The sequence below is a fragment of the Podarcis liolepis genome (assembly GCF_965112155.1).
Source record: "Podarcis liolepis genome assembly, chromosome: 4".
NCBI lineage: Eukaryota > Metazoa > Chordata > Lepidosauria > Squamata > Lacertidae > Podarcis > Podarcis liolepis.
Window position 1 is genome coordinate 86,846,723 of NC_139558.1, and position 14,772 is coordinate 86,861,494.

The 14,772-nt window shown below is 46.3% G+C and overlaps 1 protein-coding gene across 1 annotated transcript in view; it reads left to right on the forward strand.

Moving 5' to 3' along the window:
* Positions 1–10,440: 10,440 nt before the first annotated feature.
* TMEM123 (transmembrane protein 123) overlaps positions 10,441–14,772 on the forward strand; it is a gene marked incomplete at its 5' end in the record, with an annotated part of 34,299 nt that continues 29,967 nt past the window's right edge. The window contains one exon of the mRNA XM_083499980.1: positions 10,441–10,783. Within this exon, the coding sequence (XP_083356106.1) occupies positions 10,441–10,783 (343 nt within the window). The remainder of the gene's footprint in view (positions 10,784–14,772) is intronic.

The following is a 14,772-nucleotide window of genomic DNA, read 5'->3' on the forward strand; positions in this document are numbered from 1 at the left end:
TGTCTGTAAGCATTTTTAAGGGTTAGTTTGTTATCTGGCACAGGAGCCGGATGTTTGGGGAACAGGAAACTGCCTTATATTGAGTTAGACCATTAGTCTACCTAGGTCAGTATTGTCTACACTGAATGTCAGCAGCTCTCCAGGATTTTAGCCCTACCAAAAAATGCTAGGAATTGAACCTGAGATCTTCTGCATGCAAAACAGGTGCCCTGCCCCTGAACTACAGCCCTTCCCTCATACATACACACAGTCCAAACTAGGACTTGCCTACTGCCAGGAGTGACCAGCAATAAATCACACTGTGTAAGTGAAGTTAACTCTTTATTAGAAGACACAAAGACAGCTCAGGAGTGACAGGCCTAAGGAGCACAGCAAGGAGGAGTTGCAGTTTGGATTTGATACTCCGCTTTATCACTACCCTAAAGAGTCTCAAAGCGGCTAACAATCTCCTTTCCCTTCCTCCCCCACAACAAACACTCTGTGAGGTGAGTGGGGCTGAGAGACTTCAGAGAAGTGTGACTGGCCCAAGGTCACCCAGCAGCTGCATGTGGAGGAGCGGGGAAGCGAACCCAGTTCACCAGATTATGAGTCCACCACTCTTAACCACTACACCACACTGGCTCTCAATGAGTGCATTCAATTCTGTAATAAACTATAGTTCCCAAGATTCTTTGGGGGAAGTCATGACTTTGGGGGTTTGTTTTGTTTCTATGATACAATGCATATATATACATATAGTATGCATGTATTGCTATATATACTTGCAGACCTTCAGATGACAAGCAACTAACAGGTCTGAATAACAGCAGCAGCAGCATCAACAGAAAATGCCCAGCAAATTTCCCCATTGTTCCCACATCCTGCCTCGTACATCCCCAGCTTCCACTACAAATGTCTCAGTCATCTGGAAGGACTGGTGTGATGCCTTCCAGTACTGACAAACAGAAAATACCAGGAAATTAGTAGATCCACATAGAGCTTTAGGATTTAAGCATTTGGCAGCAGGTCTCTCCCTCTATTTGTCAAGCTGCTGCACTGTACTGCTTTGTGCAGGATGGGAAACTGTTACATAAGGCGTACTATCTAATAGGACAATGCATGTCTGTACATCATGGGATTTCACAAGCCAGTACTGTGATGCAATGCAGGAGTTCAGATAGCCACAGGCTAGATGGCCCTGCTTCTCTTTATGTCTGTCTTACCAGGAACCAGGAACAATAGAATTCTAGGTAGCAGCCACGCTTTACGTTTTCAAAAATGGAAACCAGCCATTAGGGATGAGTGAATCTGTCCATTTCAGTTTCCTTCAGTTTCTCATTTTTCAACTCTTACAGTTCTGCTATATTTCAACATCAGTTTGTGATTTATTTTCATTAATATATGCACTTTTATGCATACTTTACTTTGGTATATACATTTTATGCACACCTTACTTGGCTGAATTGCAAAACCTGGAGAAGTGCAAATTTCAGAGGCGTGAATTTCCCATCAGCTGTGTTTCGATTCACCTATTATTTCAGAAGGTATGAATTAGATAGAGCTTCCTTTAAATGAGAACTAGATCAATGACCCTCAGACTCCCTTCCAGCTCTATAATTCTATGAAATGTTTCCCACATCCATATCATTATTCTTCCACTGCAGAATCCCAGATGCAACCTGCCACCTGCATTGGCTCCCAGTACATTTCCGGGCACAATTCAAAGTGTTGGTGCTGACCTTTAAAGCCCTAAATGGCCTGGGCCCACTGGTCCTGTTAGCTAGGGACGATGGGAGTTGTAGTCCCAAAACATCTGGAGGGCCAAGTTTGGCCATGCCTGCTCTAGGGAATCATGACAACCAGGGAAAACTCCAAAACAATTGCACCCTTGCCAGATACAGCTGGGAGGAGGTGCCGCCCCACAACATGGCCTGACCTTGGAAAGGTGAGCAAATTTGTGGTGGTCCTGCTGCTTCCTGGAATGGGGTGGGGCATGGGGTGGCAGCAAGGGGAGGGGAAGGTGAGCATTCCCATTGCTCACTTATTTGGCCCTCTCCACCGCTCTGCTCCATCCTAGTCCTGACAAGTGGCAGCATTGCCATGCCCTTGGTCCAGTATATCTGAAGGAGCGTCTCCACCCCCACCGTTCTACCCGGACACTGAGGTCCAGCGCTGAGGGCCTCCTGGCAGTTCCTTCACTGTGAGAAGCAAAGTTACAGGGAACCAGGCAGAGGGCCTTCTCGGTAGTGGCGCCCGCCCTGTGGAACGCCCTCCCATCAGATGTCAAGGAAATAAACAACTATCTGACATTTAGAAGACATCTGAAGACAGCCCTGTTTAGGGAAGTTTTAATGTTTGATGTTTTATCATGTTTTTAATACTCTGTTGGGACCCGCCCAGAGTGACTGGGGAAACACAGCCAGATGGGAGGGGTATAAATATATTATTATTATTATTATTATTATTATTATTAGTCTGAGTATTAGTCTGTAATTTTCATCTTCAGACTGAGTCTAACACAAATCTCACGCCTTCAAAATCCAGCCTTATTTATTTTTACCCCCGTCCTCCTCCCACCCCCTAAACTCTTCCTTCCTGAAACACCTTGCCTGATGAAGCATTCTGGAGGACTCGAAAGCTTGCATGCTCAATTTTGGTCCTGAGAAAGGTACTGCTCACTTTGTAAAGATTTGTATAATGGCATTATATTCTCAGTTTTATTTTCAAGTCCTTTCCTAATGATCCTAAGCAAGAAATTTGCATTTTTCATTGCTGCCGCATGCTCAGTCAACATCTTCATTGAGCTATCTGCTATAACCCCCAGCTCCAATTCTTTTACTTGCCTGAGAACTGTAGTTTATTAGGGTGTTGAGAGTTGTTAGGAGACCTCGTTCCCTCACGGAACTACAATTCCCATACAGGTTTAACAATCAATTGCTTTTCCCAGGGAACTCTGGCAAACTGTAACACTCCAAGGGGAATAGCGATCTCCTAACAGCTCTCAGCACCCTTAACAAACCACAGTTCCCAGAATACTTTGGGGAAAGTGATATGATACTGCTTTAAGTGTATAGTGCAGATGGAGCCATAAATAGTTGCCCTGAACTGCAAGCCATAGGGAAAAAACTGCCCTCCTGGACATAGAAAAACAGCAATCTACTATGCAATCTACTATAGAGATTTCTTAGTCTCAGTCTGCCATCTGATGGACAATGCAGTTCTTGTCTCATAAGCATTTTACCTAGAGTCTCAAGCTTTCGTTTTCTTCAATGACAGCCTGAAAATTGTGAACCACGTATTAGACCTTTTTGGTTCTTCAAATCAAAGTGCATAATTCATATTTTAATTTCTGACATCTTCCATTTTTAATGTAGTGAATCCCCCTGCTTTGGGTGAGCAAAGTTCTGCAAAATTTGTCGTCCGAATCAATCAACCAAATGCAGATATACTCAGCTGCTCCACAACCTTTCTATGGACCACCTAAGTGGGCTTTTTCTCACCAAATACACCAGTGGTTCACATCCATTGAGAATTTCTGAGAGACACCAGACATAACTGTTATGTACTGAAGTTCTCACCCTGGGTCAGCAGGGGATACTGTAGATAGTTATGCAAATAAGGGATTTAAAGTGACGTTCAGTGATTGGATAGTTTTAGAAAACTGTCACAGTTACGTTGTACTGGAGCTCTATATAAGCAGGCTGACTGAACCCTTCAGTTCAGTTCTGTCCTGGCCTGTGAATAAACAAGAGCTGTTCAGGGGCGCCGACTTATAAAAAATATTGGGGGGGCCCATACCGGGGTCCATACTGGCGGCAGGATGGCAGTGGTGCTTTTGCATGCAAGAACCGGCCTGCCCTCCCCAGGCTTCGCGCCAGGAGGCGGCCACCCCCTCCTACCAACGTCACCTTAGCCAAACCCAGAAAAAAAGCCCCGCTCCGGCGGCGGGAACTCCCGTCCCCTCCATTCTCCCCTCACCCCGGTCCCTCGCCGGCGACGAATACGCCATTCCTCGGCCCCACGGCTCCATTCCTTTCTAAAGTCCCGCCGCTGGGGGTCTTCCTCTGACTGACCGACCTGGCCGCCCCTTCTCAGGAGCTCCCGGTCACTTGGGGAGGCGCGCGCCGGAGTCCCCTGTGCAGTTTTTGGGAAGGTGCCTAATAATTTTCTTAAATTGTTGGGGGGCAGAGCCCCCCAAATGAATTTTTGAGGGGGCTCGGGCCCCCTCAGGCCCCATGGAGTCGGCGCCTATGGAGCTGTTTGAAGAATCGCTGTGTCGTCTGATATGTTCACCCACAACTTAACAATAACTACTTTAAAGACCTCCTTTTCTACCAGAACATGATTCCTCATTTCTTGTATTAAGACCGTTGTGTTCATAAATAGTATGTGTTGTCTGTTAAACCTTGACTACAGTATTGGATTCAGCCTTCACACAGATGGTGATAACAAAACTGTCTTATTTTCAAGGTTATATACAGCTCAGTGGCCTTGTTCTAAAACACAGCCCTGAAGCAGGGAGCTTCTTGTTCAAAGAACAAACAAACAAGGAAGAATCTGGGGTTCAGCTGAACTTAGGGGTTGGGAAGAAATTTAATTCACTTTGCATTTAAAGGTAAACTTTTTTAATTTACACTTTCCTAAACTTTATTCTTGTTGTATGTTCCCCTCCCCCCCCCCCGCCACTAATATATGCATTTATATGCACACTTTTCTCCAGTATATCATTTTTGTACACATTACATGGAGGGAGAATTGCACCATAAAAACTGTCTGTCTGTTCCACAAGAACCGAGTGGGATGGAATGTTATGCTTGGAATCTATCCCTAGAATAAAAAAAGATAAAAACACTATTGCACTAGGTGGCAGCAAAGCTGATGTTTACATCAAATCCAATTACTTACATGACTAAAACATTTCGTTTACCCGAAGGCCATTTTATACAAATCAGCAGAATTCATGGGCAAAGGTTCCCCCCCCCCCCCCCGGATGAACAAGTTCAGAATTTGGCTTGGGGGTTGTCTGCTTTGAATTGTGTTGCTGTATATCTTCTTATTGCTTTGTTCTCATTGGTACTTAAAACATCCTGGGATAAATACTATGAAGGAAGGTATATAAATGCCACAGAGGCAGTGGAAGACAGGAGTGCCTGGCGTGCTCTGGTCCATGGAGTCACGAAGAGTCGGACACGACTAAACGACTAAATGACAACAACAAGTAAATCAAGGCACATTCCCCTTGCACCACTGCCTCAGGGGGAAAAACTGAGAATACTATTTGTGCAAAAGAAACTTGGTGTACCAAGATGAAATTAGGCTTGTCACTTCACACACACACACACACACACACACACACACTGCACTTAAGTAACAGGAAATACAGAAGACATACAACAAAAGCAAAGAGGACATCTAGACATTCAGTCCCTGAGCCCCTACAGGGGTGATAGCTGTAAAATGGGTGTGTGTGGTTAAAAAATGAAAAGTGAGCCTTCTGTTGCAGGTGGTAGTGGTCTGCTTGAGTTTATTAATCACATCTTACATTCAGACTTTGCCTGAGGTGGGGAGGAGGGGCACTGTGACAGGGCCAACAACAACAACTTTGTGATGAGTCCCCACCACCTTTTTTCCAGAAAAAAAGCATTGTGAGAATCATTGTATTTTCTCAGGTCTTTCAGTCTTTAAAAATCCTGTATTATTATTATTATTATTATATTATTATTATTATTATTATTATTATTATTATTATTATTATTATTATTATTGAATTACCTTCTGAACCACTATCTCAAGGTGATTTGCACGAGATAATTAAAAACAGCTAAAACACAAAAACAGCAAACCCATATAAAACAAACTAATACCCTAATATATGGACCCTTCTTGTAAAGACCTGGTTTCCAGGGGGGGGAGCCTGCTAGAACAAAAATGTCTTCAGTTGTTTCCAGAAAGTGATGCCTGTTGCATCTTGACAGGTATTCCAGAGATCAGGGACAGCCACATTAAAAACCCTGCTCCGAGTTACTGTGGAGAGGACCTCCCTGAAGATCTTTGGAACTTACAGGAAAAACTATAACACAGGTTGAAGCAATCTACTGGGTGTATAAGACAAAACAGTCTCTCAAGTAACCTGGTCCTTAGCTCTATAGGGCTGTATATGTTAGTAAAACACCTTGGGCTTGGCCCAGGAACAGGTTGGCAGCCAGGGCAAATCCCACGGGGAGGGTGTTACGTTCTGAAAGTAGTTCCCCCTCCCCACAAGCAAGCTAGCAGCCACATTCTGCACCAACCCTCTGCCCTTCCTGGTTTTACTTTGCTTTTGCCGCTGTGTTTATAGTTCTAGATTTTTATGTTCCGTTTGCAACCTTTTATGGTTCTGCAGTTGACTGTAAACCACCCAGCAAACTTTTTGTTCTTGGGCAGTGCACAAATATTGTCAGTAAATCAATAGCTGCTCCCTCCCTTCAGAGGACCTGCTGCCTGCCAACTCCCAGAAAAAGCAAGACTGCTTCCATCACGGGCTGCGTGAGGTCCAGCTGCTCAGCTCCAAGATTTTGGCAGGGGCAGGGATGAAACTTAGCAGAGCAGATGCTCAGCACACAAAAAGGTCCTGGTTCAATACCTAGTGATTCCAGGTAATGGCAGAAGAGACCCATGCTGGAAACAGTGGAGAGCAGACGCCGGTCAGGGTTAAAAATAGTAAGCTATATAGACCAATGGTCTGGCTCAGTCTAAGGCAGCTTCCCACATTCCTGTTGGATGCTGTGGCATGAGGACTTGAAGTATCTTGGCTCTCTATTCACACCACGCAATGCAATTTCTGTCCATTTTAGATTGCATGTGCGATTTTCAAAACTCTTTGCAAACTGCTTTGGCAGCCCCTTGGGCTCCTATGTTGGGCTCTAAATGCTCCTATGTTGAACTCCCTGCCCCAAAGTTTTAGGTATTATCCCCTCTATTTGTGTCTTGCTGGCATTTGGAGACATTTCAACTCTGTCGTTGCTGAACTTTTTTTAAAAAAATAAATTATTTTATTAATGTATAAACCACATACATATACATTTACACAATACACGTACACAACACACTACCTTATCTTCATAACATAAAACATATCTACATTACTCTATATTACCTATACCATACATAAAGAAGGCTGATCACCGAAGAATTGATGCTTTTGAATTATGGTGCTGGAGGAGACTCTTGAGAGTCCCATGGACTGCAAGAAGATCAAACCTATCCATTCTTAAGGAAATCAGCCCTGAGTGCTCACTGGAAGGACAGATCCTGAAGCTGAGTCTCCAATACTTTGGCCACCTCATGAGAAGAGAAGACTCCCTGGAAAAGACTCTGATGTTGGGAAAGATGGAGGGCACAAGGAGAAGGGGACGACAGAGGACAAGATGGTTGGGCAGTGTTCTCGAAGCTACCAGCATGAGTTTGACCAAACTGCGGGAGGCAGTGGAAGACAGAAGTGCCTGGCATGCTCTGGTCCATGGGGTCATGAAGAGTCAGACATGACTAAACGACTAAACAACAACATACTATACATATCAACATACATACACACCTACCCCACACGGACACGGGAAAATATCTGTCGCTGAACTTCATGAACTGATTAGTAATAGTACTACTCTATTCTGCCTTAGTAAGACCACACCTGGAATATGGTGTCTCCAGTTCTGGGTGCCACAATTTAAGAAAGATCTTGACAAACTGGAACGCGTGCAGAGGAGGGAAAAAGCAAGATATACATTTTTGTAACAAAGAAATCAATAAATGTGAAGGGAGAAGAAACGCCGTGGTGCATCTGCAGCAGCAAAACTGGGCGCCTTCATCTGCCCCAGTTGCAATAAAATATGTCTCTCCCGTATTGGTCTCCACAGCCACAGCAGGCGCTGTAACTCTCCAATGGTTTGGAGCACTCCTCCACTGTCTCCTGAGACAGACAGATGCCAATGAATGAGTGCACATGTGGGCATTAGGCTACTCTGGGCAAGTGTGGCTGAGTCCAGGACCTACTGAGCCCTCAACTTACTTCTAGCGTGGCCCCCCTTTATATACAGAGGGCAGCGCTCTATTGAAAGAAATGTCTGAGGTCAACAACACCTCAGAGCACAATCATGGGAGGGGTTTTCCCGCTCTCTCTGCCGCTGCTTTTGGAAGCCCTGTGAGTTGCTGCAGGAGAGGGACTGGGAGCAACATCATGAGAGGGGTGTTTCCAGGGTTCGAAATTAGCAGGGCGCCAGATGCATTTTGCGCCTCGAGATTCTCCATTTGCAAGCACCTCAAAAAGCCTGGCGCCGTTTTTTGCGCCTGGCTGACACTCAAGGATTACTGAAACGTATGAGCTTTGAAGCCTCAAGGTATAAGCTAGGTTAGCCAATATGTTAAACAGTTTAATAATAGACTGCTTTGAAAACTCAAGTATGGTACCAATATTTTTACTGAAAACACCAAATTAAACATGTATCAACAATTTCTGCTAAAAGTGTGATATTAACAATGTGTCACTTCTTGTGAATTGTGTATTAATTCATGCTCATCAAAATAATAAATGAAAATTGTGGCCCACCACCCGACCCCAGTCTAGACATTCTGGACATAGACATTCTATTTTGGCCCCCATAACCCTGGTCCCAGAAGCCATTTGGCTCCTAGCTTTTCTATCCCAGTTTCTAACACTGGCTGTTTCTAGGACCAAGGTGATACCGTCCAGCTGTTTTGCTGTTACCAGGAGGTGCAATGTTGTGAGTGTAATCTTGCTGTATTTATAGTACCGAAATGTTTTCTTGCATGTTGCTATTTTCACGATCATGTTCCTGTTTTATTATGTTATTACGAAACTCCTCTTGCAACCGTTGGTTTTGAGGCGTATTCTTTTTTTTTCTTTGCTGTAAACTGCTTAGAGCATGTTCCTTTTTGTGGACAGGAGACATGCAAATAGTATAATCATGATGTTGATGATGTCGGCCCTCTCATTTCATGGGCCTTCAGAAGATGCAGTGGTACCCACTGCTAGGCCTGGCCAAAGGTGTATTGCAGTAGCACAACCACCAAAAAGATACAGGGGTCAAAAATAAGAAGAAGAACAATAAATGAGTCCCCAAACCCTTGTTTGGGTTAAAGATGGGCCCGGTGTCTGAACAGTATAACGACTACGGGTCTATGTCAAGTAGTCCACATCCAGTTTAAAGATTTTATTTTCAAGAAACTGTAGAGAGGCCATCTTTGTTGCAAGTCCATGCAACATCTTTTGTTTTGTAGCTGTGTGATTTGTGCTCATCCTGTATTGCAATGGCCACTGGCTATAAACAATAAAATTGATTGACTGACTGATACAAGACCTGCTCCCTGCCTTGCTAGCCTGTTTCCACCAGGCCTGGGAGGGCCCTGACTGACTCCAGCTACAAAAATGCTGCAGAAGCAAGCGGTCATCCTTGTTGTGAGGCCTGCAGGACCTGCTAGAGGGTGCTTACAGACGCTTGGGGGGGGATGTTGTTTAAGGGTTTAATGTTGGGGGTCAAGATTTAATTTTCAAGGAGCTTACTTTCTGCTGCTCTTGGTATTACATTTTTTGCAAAAAAATAAAATAAAATAGTGCCAGACTTTTTTTTTTACGTTGGGCCCGTTTCATTTTATTGTATACTTCTTGATACGCTTTTCTCTATTGCTTATGACCACTTGTTATATTTCTGTAATGATGAGAAAAGGTGAGTTAGCAGCTTATACAGTGGAGGCTCAGGTAGCGAACGTGATCCATGCAGGATTCATGTTTGCAACCCACAGAATTCGCAACCCACAGTGGCGCGTCTGCACACACGCGGGTTGCAATTCGGCGCTTCTGAGCATGTGCAAAGTGCAATTTAGCGCTTCTGCACATGCGCGACCGCCAAAACCCGGAAGTAACATGTTCTGGTACTTCCGGGTTTCGGTGGTCCGTAACCCGAAAAAACACAACCTGAAGCGTCTGTAACCCGAGGTATGACTGTACAATGGCATGGAGAAAGAGGAAAGAGAGTGGCTGGGGAAAACCAGCCAGATGGGCAGGGTATAAATAATAAATTATATTATTATTATTATTTCCTCCCACAGGTTTTGACCCTGTTGCTCTTAATCAACAATGGCCGCTGTTCCTTAATGCACAACTTTTTTGCAACCACCGCCTCCTTCCTTCGCTCAGTCCGCAGAGCGTGAGAATCTTCGCAGAACTGCAGAGTTGGAAGGGATCCCGAGGGTCATCTAGCCCAACCTCCTGCGACGCTGGAAACTTAGCTAAAGCATCCGTGGCAGATGGCCATCCAACCTCTGCTTTAAAACCTCCAAGGAAGGAGAGTCCACAACCTCCCGAGGGTTGCGCGTTCGATCCCCACGTCGGACGAAAGATGCCTGCATCGCGCGGGGAGGGAGGTATGAGGGGGGGCTGGACTAGATGACCCTGGAGGCCCCACCCAAATGCTACGATTCCCTCCCCCTTGCTCGCGCTCGGCGCTGCAAGTGGCCAGGCTCTCCCTCTCCGGGCGGGGCGCGCCGGAGACAAAAGGCCAATGGCGCGCCACTCCGGGCTCCCCGCCCAGGCCCGCATCCACCGCCCAGCCTCCTCCTAGCCCGTCACGTGGGAAGAGAGCCCCGCGGCTCCTCGCAGCAACAGGGGCAGGAGCAGAACCGCGTGGGGTCGGAGAGCAGCGCCTGCGATCGCCTCCTGTTCGTCGACCTTGTTCTCCTCGCTCTCTCTTCCCTCTCCACGAGGCCGCCATGGTGGCCGCGCTGCTGCTCGTCTGCTTTGCCGCCCTGTCGGGTAAGTCGCCTTTTTACTTCTTCTTCGGGGGCGGGGAAGACCCCCCGCCGCGAGCGAGAGAAAAAGGGAAAGTTGCCTTTGCTCCTCTCCACGGATCAGGTCCCCTCGCGCGCGCCTTCCCACGCCCTCTGCTTTTCGGAAAGGGATGCGTCCGAAGAAGGTTTGCTCATTTCCTTCTCTGTTGCAAGCGGGAACTTGCACGGATTTTTGTAATGTTTCCCCCCTCCTCCCGCCGCAGAGTCTGCTCAGCTCAAGAAGTGGGGTCGCCAGTTTTTAAAAGCCCCCGCTTTCTTAACCGTGAAAGTTATTTGGAGACCTCGGGGTATCTTTCGTGTGTGTGTTTGTGTGTTGTGCGCGCCGTCGAGGTTGCATGGCCGGCCGCAGAAAAGGAAGTGCACGTGCTTTTATTTTAATTTTTGCACGGAGAAGGTCCCCGGTTCAGTTCCAGCGCAGTTCCAAACCAAATCTCAGCTTTAAAAACAAAACAAAAACGGAGGGAATAGCAGGTCTGGACGGTCCCCAAATCCCTGCCTGTCATAATAGACAGTGCCAGAACAGATGGAGCAATGGGTCTTAGACGCTGTTTCATGTTTTCAGAGCAAATAGAACTGGGACGCCTTTCTTCCATCCCGACCGTGATCCTTTCTTGCACGGGAAAGGGACCTTCGTGTGAACGCAGCCAGAAATTGACCTACCACCAAGCAAGCAGTTTGCTTCTTGTTGGAAAATAGGTTTAGGGAGGATTGAGGTCGCTGAGGTTTGTGTCAGTCTGTGTGGCTTTATTGCAGTTCCGTGAGTAACAAACAGCGTGGTCTTGTTGTTGCTACCAAAAGAAAGAGGGTCGTTTCATTTCTAGCCCTTGGGAGGCTCTTGGGGGATGAAGTGTAAACTGCAAGCACTTCGCGATCCGTGCGAAATCATAGCAAAGGCCGGAGCATGTAAACAAAAGACTGACATGCTGAGGCAAAACATTGGCTTGGAAGTAAACCCTTCCAAGTAAGGCCTGCAGATCTTAAGACATGTTTGCTAAGATAAGAATCTCACCAATCAAAACTCTGTTCTCTCATTTATTTGCCAACAAAGGGCAAGTGTTGCTTTCTAGAGCAGCTTTTGCCCACCTGGTCCCCTCCAGATGTTTTTAACTACAACTTCCATCAGGCTCCAGCACAGCCTGGCTGATGAGAGCTGTGATTGAAAACATCTGGACTGAAGGGCACCAGGTTGCCAAAGGCTAGAATAGCTTGACCTGCTAAATCTTAATGACAAGGTCTACTTATAGGGGCAATAATTAGTATTAGCATTACAGTGGTACCTTGGGTTACATACGCTTCAGGTTATATACGCTTCAGGTTACAGACTCCGCTAACCCAGGAATATTACCTCGGGTTAAGAACTTTGCTTCAGGATGAGAACAGAAATAGTGCAGCAGCAGCAGGAGGCCCCATTAGCTAAAGTGGTGCTTCAGCTTAAGAACAGTTTCAGGTTAAGAATGGACCTCCGGAACAAATTAAGTACGTAACCAGAGGTACCACTGTATTTATGTAGGAAGCTCTACTTTTGCTTTTAGTCAACCATGGCTTCCTGCTTCATCCATGATTAACACCGGCCATGATTAGTTTAAAGCAGGCATAGTCAAACCTGGCCCTCCAGATGTTTTGGGACTACAAGTCCCATCATCTTTGACCACTGGTCCTGTTAGCTAGGGATGATGGGGTTGTAGTCCCAAAACATCTGGAGGGCCAAGTTTGCCTATGCCTGGTTTAAAGAATCCAGCTTCATAAGCTATGATTTAAAATGGTCTTGTTTTGAAACCGACTGCTGTTAATTGTTAAACCAACTTTAAACCATAGATTGCGCAGCTGGCTTCCTTTAATGAGCCATAGGTATTGTTAACCATGGTTCCTGGTTTGGGCAAAACCAAAAGTTATTTTTTCAAAGTCTTTCTCCCAGATGCAGAAGAGGATGGAGGGGGGTACCAAACCTTGAGTTTGCTGCAGATCATGCATGTTGCAGTGTACCATGGTTTAAATTTAGCATGACATGCTATGCATCTGTGTTGCGCTCTCACTTGCATTGGAGGAAGCAGGCAACGGTCCACTGCCTTCGTGTCTTTGGGGGAACTTGGAGGAACCGCAGTTGGTGCTCAGCACCCCAGTCGGTGACCCCACACCATCAGGGGGCATGTGCTGTAAAACCTGTCAGACTGATCGTGCCAACAAGTCTGAGTATCCACAAGGACATTGGGTCATTTGGTCCCCAGATTAGTGCCTGGAGGGTAGAAGAGCCCCTGAGAATATAGAAGAGAATATAGAAGTGGTTGATGTATAAAAAACCGTTTAGAGACTGCTCCTCATATATCTGGCCGGTATACAACAAAAATTACAAGAGAGAGTGTTGGCATCCATCTGTCTCGAGAGAGAGTGGAGTGCGCCTCCGGGGGTGAAATTAAATGGCTGCATTAGCAGCACCGAAGGGACCTCTCTGGGGCACAAGCCTGGGCAGTGTGCATGGAGTTTCTGGGCTGCCCAGATGGCAAGACTCCTCTCTTGGCCTCACTGACATGGTCCAAAGGAAAGCAGAGCAATACGTTCGGTACCAGCTTGGCTGGAGGAGTTGCCTGAAGGAGGCATACAAGGCACCCTCCAGCCATCTTAGGGACTCTATACTCCAGATTTGCATAGGGTTTACTCCTTGACCTTTTCTTCCCCCGAAAATACCTCGCAGGGCAGCAGAGGTTGAGGATCAAGGTTTTCCTTCTCCTGGATGGGCTACCTTCCCAGGTTGATGAGCCCCATCTGCCCCTCACATCCCTCTGCAGCAAGTGCATAAACCACCTTCTTGGGGCCACTATTGGTCTTGTCAGCTCAATTCGCCAGAGCCTGTCTTCGCATGCAGGGGAAGTCCCTCACCAAGGGTTTGAGACCAGTCGGCTACCCCTCACCTGGTTTAGCTAGCCAGTCAAAGCCATTTCCGAGGTGTGGCCTCCATTGCACGCTGACAGCTTCTGTGAGCCACAGGTGAGAGCTGAGTGCAGGGTAGGGGACCAAGGCTGGGCAAGCTACCCCAGAAGGAGCATGACATGCCCCCTACCACAGGTACAGTGGTACCTTGGGTTACATACGCTTCAGGTTACAGACTCCACTAACCCAGAAATAGTACCTTGGGTTAAGAACTTTGCTTCAGGATGAGAACAGAAATTGTGTGGTGGCAGCGGGAGGCCCCATTAGCTAAAGTGGTGCTTCAGCTTAAGAACAGTTTCAGGTTAAGAACGGACCTCCGGAACGAATTAAGTACGTAATCAGAGGTACCACTGTACTCCTCCTCTCCAAAAACCCTTCAAAAGAGACACAATTAAAGCATTAAAAGCAATGCATAAAAATGGCTGGCTCCTCTTGAAAGTTTAAGCCGCTGAATTGGCCTGTTGACATTAAAAAAAAGTCTTGAAGAGATGCCTGAAAATCAAAAGGTAGGGGTATCTGACAGGTGTGTGCTGCAAAGGTGTTCCACAGCATGGAACCAGTGGCGCTAAACACTCAACTTCTGGTTGAAGCCAAATGGGTTTCTGAAACACTGGGGGCAACTAACGTAGTTCCTCTGGATGATTTCAGTGATCTTGGTGCTATATAAGACTCGGATGAATCAGCCCCACACAGATGGAGCTGATGGAACAGCTGGCCTGACCTTGGAAAAGACCTAGGTAGAAAACATTGGCTAAGAAGATAGTTCAAGATTACATTATCTCTTTCTGGGTTGTAAATCGGTCTTCCTTGACCCTTGAGAAGCCTGAAGGGAACTGTGCTAAATTTAATGTGCTGTGAAATATCTAGCAGCTGAGGGACGTAGCACAGTTGCTCTGAAATAGATGTAGCATCTCAGGCAGCTTTTGAAATTTGCCAGGCGCATTTTGCATATTGGCCATTTGCAACCAAGTGAAGATAGCTGAGTGTCAGGATAGTGCCTGGCGTCTCTACCATCTGGAGGTACGTGCC